This window comes from Oryctolagus cuniculus, chromosome 11 (genome assembly GCF_051225735.1).
Source record: "Oryctolagus cuniculus isolate XC-2025 breed Fujian yellow rabbit chromosome 11, ASM5122573v1, whole genome shotgun sequence".
In the NCBI taxonomy this organism is placed as follows: domain Eukaryota; kingdom Metazoa; phylum Chordata; class Mammalia; order Lagomorpha; family Leporidae; genus Oryctolagus; species Oryctolagus cuniculus.
In genome coordinates, this window is record NC_142877.1 from 113,054,115 (window position 1) to 113,062,345 (window position 8,231).

General features: G+C 61.2%; 1 protein-coding gene across 2 annotated transcripts; it reads left to right on the forward strand.

The window, feature by feature from the left end:
* The first annotated feature begins 547 nt into the window (after positions 1–547).
* On the forward strand, positions 548–6,107 carry HMOX1 (heme oxygenase 1). 2 transcript variants are annotated; one of them, XM_070051491.2, is made up of 5 exons: positions 548–623; positions 663–716; positions 1,667–1,787; positions 3,744–4,235; positions 5,302–6,107. In XM_070051491.2, the coding sequence occupies exons 2-5, from the start codon at positions 694–696 to the stop codon at positions 5,530–5,532; spliced, it is 867 nt and encodes a 288-aa protein (XP_069907592.1). In that variant the 5' UTR covers positions 548–623; positions 663–693; the 3' UTR covers positions 5,533–6,107. The 2 variants fall into 2 exon arrangements, with proteins under 2 accessions (XP_069907592.1, XP_069907590.1); XM_070051489.2 differs by having other exon boundaries at positions 548–716.
* Positions 6,108–8,231: the final 2,124 nt, after the last annotated feature.

The window sequence follows — 8,231 nt, forward strand, 5'->3', positions numbered from 1 at the left end:
GAGAATTGTGGCATTTAGAACCCACCCAAGTGTGACCCTGTATCACTATAATCGCCCTGGGCCTCCATTTCCCTCTCTGTAAAATGGGCACAATTGCTCCCACAGGACAGGGGAGTGGAAGGAGGCACCACAGCCTCTGGGACTGCGCAGGTGCTCCAGCAACAGGTCCTGCGTGCACCTTCCGGGGGGAGGGCCCTGGGGGCCAAGGCATTGCAGGGTCTGAGGTCTGGCTGCCCCCTTGTTGCCTTTCGGCTTCTGGCTCCGTAGAAAACGTCGAGATCCCTGAGATGCGCCAAGTCCCACCACCGAGCCCCGAGCTGCCCCGAGCTCCACAACTTTTTTTCCTGTATTTTTTTTTTTCCTGTTGTTGTTCTTGGATTTTTGGTAGTCGTCCTGTGGCCGCGCTGTTTCCCGGGGGTCATATGACCGCTCCCCGGCGGGCCCCCGCGGTGTCGCAACCGCGGGCCAGAAAGGGGGCATCAGCTGTGCGCCCGCGCCACGTGACCCGCCGCCCGGCCTATAAAGCCCAGGCGCGGTCCGGCTCGGCACAGCAGTCGGCCGCCGGCTCCAAGCAGCGCAGCGCAGCGCAGCGCAACCAACCGCGAGCGAGCGAGCCAGCCAGCCAGCCGGAGGGAGCGAGCGAGAGAGCCAGCCAGCCGGAGGGAGCGAGCGAGCGAGCCGACCAGCGCAGCGATGGAGCGCACGCACCCCGACAGGCAAGCACTTTGGGGAGTCCTCGCCGGGGCCGGAGCCGGGACGGCCGACGCGCGCTTCCCGCCCCGCCCAGCTCCCGCCGCGGCCCCTCGGTGGGTAGCGGCGGGGCGGCCTCAGCGCCCGGGCGGGACGGCCTGGAGCGTGGGTTCCCAACCTAGCTGCGCCGGCGGGGTGGCTGGAGGGAGAAGAGGTGACTCTCGCGCCTGGCCGGCACCCCGGAGCGCGGGGTGGGGAGGGTGAGTGGGACCGGATGGGAGGGGCCCTAAGGTGTCCAACCTCTGAGGGTGCCAACTTTTTTTTGATTTTTGATTTTTTTGGTATCCAACTTTGGAGGTGTGCTTGGAGGTGCTGTGCTGACTCGAGGCTCAGGGCGGGGGGCATCTAAGCTAGAAGTCTCCTGGGCTGTGGAGGCCCGGGTACCCCGTTAGGACCAACCAGCAGGTGTCAGGGCTGGGATTTGAACCTTGGCCTGTCCACCTCCAGGCTGGCCCAACCCCTTCCCCCTGAGACTTGTGGGCACATCTGTAGGGGTAGGAAGTGCTGTTCCTGGAACGGGAGGGACGAAGGGGGAAATGAAAATCTAAGGGGGTGGGGGAGACTGACATGGACATGTGGCAAGAAATACACCAGGGAAGGGACTTTTTCTTTGAGGAAAGCAGAACACCGTCCGTGTTTTGGGGGGCAAGCACTTTGGGGATGAGTTTCCTGTTGCAGGGATCCCTGAGGTTAGCGCTTGAGACTTAGCGCAATGAGGGAGCCCAGTGCCGGATGGAAAGCCGGCGTGAGCCGTTCCCCACTGGTGTTCCCACCGCCCACACCGCCGGCCCTGGACCTGGTCCCTGCCCTGGGCACTGTGGAAGTCCCAGGTGGCTGCAAGCCTGCCCACAGGTGGCTGGCACCTGGAGAAGCCCCGCCCACATCCTCTGGCTCACTCCCTCCCCTGCCTCTGCAGCTTGCCCCAGGATTTGTCTGAGGCCCTGAAGGAGGCCACCAAGGAGGTGCACACCCAGGCGGAGAACGCCGAGTTCATGAAGAACTTTCAGAAGGGCCAGGTGACTGCCGAGGGTTTTAAGGTACGTGGCCGGAGGCGGCGGGTGTGGACGTGCCGTGTGTGTGTGTGTGTGTGTGTGTGTGTACCGGGGCTGGGATGATGAGGCGAGGTGACTAACCACGGGGCGCACGGCGAGCTGGCAGTGCATCAGCATACAGCCCTGGTCTGTGCTGGGCATTTTGTACCCTTGGTCTCCAGCGTCTGCCTCCAGGCTGGGCAGACGAGGAAGGAAGGCTCAGAACGGGCAGGTGACCTGACAGCGGTCCCGCAGCCGGTACCTCGGGGGAAAGGCCTAGACGGGTCTGGCGCCAGAGCACATGCCCCGGGCCCGATTCAGATTTGCCTCTGAAGGCAGGAAATAGTATAGGCTCGGGCCGTCTGAGGGCCGTCTCCTGACAGAGGCCTGGGGGCGCCTCATCGCCTCCCCAGACCCCGCTCTGGCCGCATCTGTGCGCTGGGATTTCAACAGCAGGGTGGCCGCTCTTTCCTGCCACTGTTGGGAAATTCCTGCAGATAGAGGAATGTTGGGCGTTCACAGCGGCAGGAGAGGCTTGAGCAGAGGGTGGGGGTGCGGCGCTGTGTCCCCGCTCCTGCACCTGTCCCGTTCCCAGTCAGGCCCCTCCTCCAGCTGGGCTTCCAACCTGAGAGGTGCTACAGCGAGGGGAGGTGCATTTGCTCACTTTTGAATTTATAAAAAAGATGTTTTATGTGTGAGAGAGAGAGAGAATCTTCCATCTGCTGGTTCAGTCCCCAGATGGCTGGGCAGGCGGAAGCCAGGAGCTCCATCTGGTGTCCCACCTGGGTGGCAGGAACCCAGATACTAGGGCCCTTACTCGCTGCCTCCTAGGCACGTTAACAGGAAGCTGAAGTAGCTGGGACTTGAACCAGGAACTCCTAGATGGGATGTGTGTCTCCCAAGCAGCGGCTTAGCCTGCCGTGCCACGGAACCACAGCGGGGCCCTTGGGGCATTCCTCGTCTTCCTTCCCCTCCCTCAAAAAGATGACGTCCCCCCAGTTGCTGTAATGTGGCTGGGGCAGTGGGGGGTGGGGTGGGGAGGTGACCACTGGAATGTCGCTCTCCTGCCACCATGGACGTCGGATCTTGCCTCCGGGTCAGAGTCCAAAGTGGGCCCCGAGATCCAGAGAGAGCCCAGTGCTTGCTCACAGCGGAGGTGGCTCAGCACAGGGAGACCTCCCACCGTAGGCGAGGAGCTAAGACCAGAGAGGGCCAGCGGCTCACTCACAGTCACACAGCCGAGGGCCAGGGATGCCGCGCCGAGAGCCAGGTCTGTGTGACCGGAAAGCTGCCTGTCCAGGAATGTTTACAGGTCAGAAAGAACTCAGAAACCTTGACCCGCACATTTTAACGTCATCCTCCTTCAACTTCCAGCTAGAGAATTAATGAGTAACGGGAGTGAGTTCCGTGAGCCCTGGGGCGGGGGGGCGGGGGGCCATCACCCCAGGCCGGCCTGCAGAGGTGGTGGGGTTTACAGAGGGCCTCCTGGAAGAGAATTTGCACCCTGTAGATGGCCACGCAGAGGTCAGAGACCAGAGGCGCCTGGCCCGTCTTCTGTAAGCACCTCTCTCGGGCGGGCCTCTGCCCCAGGCCGGGCTGACTCTAGTGCGTTTCCTAATTCCCTAGCAGCTGTGCCGCCTCCATTTCTCAGGTCCTCTCCCCCCACCCCTCTGTTTCTCAGGTCCTCTCCCCCTGCCCCTCCATTTCTCAGGTCCTCTCCCCCCGCCCCGCCCCGTTTCCTTTTCTGCAGCGTGGTGACGGCGACCGTTCTGTTGGGTTTTTATAAGGATTAGACTGGGCTGCATGTTCACCCATGGGGTGGCAAGGTTTCAGGCTGTGCACGATGTGTGTGTGTGTGTGTGTGTATACGTGCATGATGGCTGCTATGCGGAGGGGACTGGAGGGGCCGCCAGCAGCGTGTCCTGCCCGGCCGGCAGCCTGACCTGCTCGCTCCGGTTGCAGCTGGTGATGGCCTCCCTGTACCACATCTACGTGGCCCTGGAGGAGGAGATTGAGCACAACAAGGAGAACCCGGTCTACGCCCCGCTCTACTTCCCGGAGGAGCTGCACCGCAAGGCTGCCCTGGAGCTGGACATGGCCTTCTGGTACGGGCCCCGCTGGCAGGAGACCATCCCCTACACGCCGGCCACGCGGCGCTACGTGCAGCGCCTCCAGCAGGTGGGGCGCGCAGAGCCCGAGCTGCTGGTGGCCCACGCCTACACCCGCTACCTGGGCGACTTGTCTGGCGGCCAGGTCCTCAAGAAGATCGCCCAGAAGGCCCTGGACCTGCCCAGCTCCGGCGAGGGCGTGGCCTTCTTCACCTTCCCCCACATCGCCAGCGCCACCAAGTTCAAGCAGCTCTACCGCTCGCGCATGAACTCCCTGGAGATGACCCCCAGCGTCAGGCAGAGGGTGGTGGAAGAGGCTAAGGCCGCCTTCCTGCTCAATATTCAGGTGAGGCCCTGGCAGCCCAGGGCGGCCACTGCCACCCCAGCGGGGAGGGCCCTGGGGGTCGTGGCTGAGTGCAGGGGGGTGGGAGCCAGGATTCCAGTTCTGCCCCTTCCTAGTCGGGTGATGGTGGGCAACTCCTGAGCTTCCCTGTACCTCAGTTTTGCTACCTGTAGATTGGGGCAGTAATAGTGCCTTCATCCTAATAGCAAAGGTGAAGTGAGTTTATTATACCAGTCAGGCCCCTACAGCAGTTCCTGGCATGGGGTGGGCCCTCCAGTCCTGTGGCGAGGGGGCACGAGAATCCCTGTGGCTGCACCCTGTGACCGCACGTAAGGTGTGTGCGCCTGTGTGGAGCCGGCTGGAATGGCAAGGGGTGCAGGTGCGGGACATGGCCTCAGCCCAGTCAGCAGGACAGGGTCATCTTTCCACAGGTGCCTCCGGTCCAGTGGGGAGGAGCTTCTGTGTTTACATTTTCTAATTATTTCTATTATTATACTTTCTGTATTATTTATTTTCATTTTATTTGAAAGGCAGAGAGAGAGTGAGTGAGAGAGAGCGAGAGAGCTTCCATCCACTAGCTCATTCCCCAGATGCCCACAATAATTGAGACTGGGCCAGGCGGAAGCCAGGAGCCAGGGACGTGGGCTTCTGGCTCACGCCCTGCTGGTTCCGTCTTCCCAGCCTTCGGGGCAGAGGACAGGGTCCCTCACCGTCAGAGAGCAGAGCCCCTCCTCCCAGCCTCCTCCAGACCCGTGCCCTGCAGAGAGGCGTGGGCTCAGAGGAGCAGGGCGTTATGTCACCGTGTGGGGCGCTCGCATTCCCTGTGGCTGTGCCCTGCCGGGAATGGGGTCAGGCCCTGGGTGGACAGGTGTTACCATGAGGAGGCATGGAGGTGGACGGAACATTTGGGAGGAGCAGGCGGGGCCCCCCTGTACCTGGGACATCTCTTAAGCTGTTTGAAAGGTACAGGAATGTTCGCTTTGTGATTTCCAACGAAACCTAACAATCCCGCCTCCCACCGGGGCTAGCAGCATCTCACCGAGCCGGCTTGTCGCCTCTTGTCTTTCAGCTCTTTGAGGAGTTGCAGGAGCTGCTGGTCCAGGACGCCAAGGGCCAGAGCCCCTCGCAGGCACCAGGGCTACGCCAGCGGACCGGCAGCAGGACCCAAGACTCCACCCCCGTGGAGCCCCCCAGAGGGAAGTCCCAGCTCAGCAGCCTCTCCCAGCCTCCGCTCCTTCGATGGGTCCTGACACTCAGCTTCCTGGTGGCAACGGTCGCCATGGGGCTTTACGCCATGTGAATGCCAGCGTGCCGGCCCCCGGGGCCAGGAACTCAGCTTCCTTATCAGAGGACAATCTCTTGGCCGGCTTCCCTATCTTGGGCACCGGAGGCTTCCAGGGCCCCCAGCCCTCCCCCGCCATGACCCACGTCTCTGGAAAGGAGGAAGGAGTCAGTGGCGTCTTCCCCTGCCCGGAGAACATTCAGCCAGTGGGGTGAGGGCCGCCCTGCCCGCCACAGCCCCTGTCCCTGCAGCAGAGCCCAGAAGATGCAGGAGCCCCGGCGGCCGTCCTCAGCGTCCCAGCGCCTGGAGTTTGTGGCTTCCTTGTTGATGCCACCGTGACCGTGTGCCCCTTGGGTCATGGCCACTTTTGTATCAATGTGAAGATGTTATGTCTCGTGTTCGCTCTTATTTCTGTTGGAGCCTCTTTTTGTTCCCGGCTCACCCCGAGTGGTGATATTTTGTTGTGTTCTGTTTTTTTGTTTTTTTGTTTTTTTTAATATCAGGGTGGGGCTGGGGAGGGCGGTGTTAAACAGCACCGTGGCCTTGGTCTCTAACTTCTGTGTGAAATAATAAACGGCATTGTATGATAGTAACCTGAGTGTTTTTCAGGGGCTCCGTTGGCCCTTTGGTGACTGGCCTTTTCCTTGCTTGTTTTGTGATTGCCTGGGGGGTTGTGGGGCTGGCGAGGGCTGGCTCAGGATGTGGGCTCCATTTGAGATGGCAGGAGGTGAGCTGTAGGGGGTGGGTGGGCTGCAGATGGCCTTGAACCCTGCTGGGTGCAAGCCTCACCTTTGCTGAGGGTGGCGCTGCCTGTTGGTTTGCAGCGAGCAGCTTTTGGGGTGAAATGCGTGGATTCTGGACAAGAACTCTCAGGGCCTGCAGTGAGACCCCGGTTCAGATCCCCGCTGCTCTACTTTGAGGTGGGTCAGTTAACCTCTGCCGGGCTCGGTTTATCACCTGTGACAGGGATAGCCACAGCCACCGCGCCTCAATGGGAGTCCCCTGGGAGACCCACATGGTGTGGTGTGGCGGTCACTTCACCTGTGTCATCTCTGTGTCACTGCTCGCGGCTCACCTGGGAGGGGTCGCTGCTCCCCGGGGAGGGGAGGGGGGGGAAGGATTTCAGCCAGGTCCTTCCAGCTGCAAACCCAAGCCCTTTCCACTGGCCCACTACACTGAAACACTCCCTTTCCTGAGGGCGTCCTGGGCAGAGCGGGGAGCCAGGCATGTCCTTAGCAGTTCCTGAGGGCTGTCGCCAAATCTGGAATCTTGGAGGAGTCATTTCCAGCCTCAGTTTATTCCATGGTAATACCTCCCCCAGTTGGTGGGAGGATCTGGCAGTGTCTACCCAGGCTGTGTGAGGTAATGATGGACTCACCCGGAGAAGCCTCACCCTGGCACCCAGGGCTCCGCGCTGGGGGTCCTGATCCTGCAGACCTGGGCTGGGCGCCTGTGGGATTGCAGTTTGTGAGGAGCGCCCTGGGCAAGGCCAGTGTGCGAGCAGGTCCCAGAGCCACTCAGCCATAGCGCTCCCGCCCCGGGCCCAGTTTCCTCTGTCGTGAATGAGGCAAAGGGACTCATGGTGGAGGCAAAGAAGAGGAGGGGGAGGAGGGGAGAAACCGTCCTGAATCACTCCACGAGCAGCTGAGTAACGCGTTCTCTCGGTTGTCAAAGACAAAGCCCGATGCAGAAGTCCTTAAGTAGAGACTTTTAATATTTATTTGAAAGACAGATTGGCGGAGGGAGAGGGAGAGATCTTCCAACTGCTCATTCACTCTGCCATCTGTTGGTTCACTCCCAGTGGCCTCAGTGGCCGAGGCTGGGCCAGGATGGAGCCAGGAGCCAGAACTCCAACAGAAGCTCCCATGTGGGTGGCCCAAGCACTTGGGCCATCCTCCACTGCCCACAGCAGAGAGCTGGACTGGAAGAGGGGCAACTGGGACTAGAACCCGGCACCCATATGGGGTGCCAGCACCACAGGCAGAGGATTAGCCAAGTGAGCCGCGGCGCCAGCCCCAGTATGGGTGGATTTGAACCAATGATAACTATCGAACAGGAACTGAACTCAACTTCAGTTTGCACAAAGGAAGACGAGCCCTTCCCAGGGAAAGTAACAGGCAGCCGTCTAGTCCGGCCCTGGGACTGGTTGGAACGCCTACGTCCCACGTGAGAGTGCCCGGGTTCAAGGCCCATCTCCGGTTCCTGACGCCAGCTTCCTGCTACCGCACACCCCAGGAGCCAGGTGGTGAGTGTCTGCCACCTGCGTGCGAACCCTAGACTGAGTTCCTAGCTCCTGATCCGGGGCCAGTGTGAGCATTCGAGAGCAGACCCCCACAGGGGCTCTTCCTGTTGGCAAATAAGGACATAAACATTAAAAAAAAAAAAATTGAAAGCTGGGAGCAGGGGCCCAGTCAACAGGTGCTGGCTGAACAGCCCAAGAATCAGCCTGGCGCTTCCTCAGGCAGGCCCTGGATGGGCCCTTCAGGGATGTGGCCAGGATGAGGTGCTGAGCGAGGGTGCCCTCAGGCCTGACAGAACACCCCTCCCCCACCCAGACCGAGGCCTCCTGGGGAAAGTGGGGAAAGGGAACCCAGAGGGCTGGAGCGGGGTCGGGGTCAAGGCCTTGGTCACCCACTGCCCCTGGACAAGGACAGGCGCCTCACCCAGGGCTCTGGGCCCAGGGGGGGCGGGGCCAGGAAGTGTTTCTGAGAAAAGCC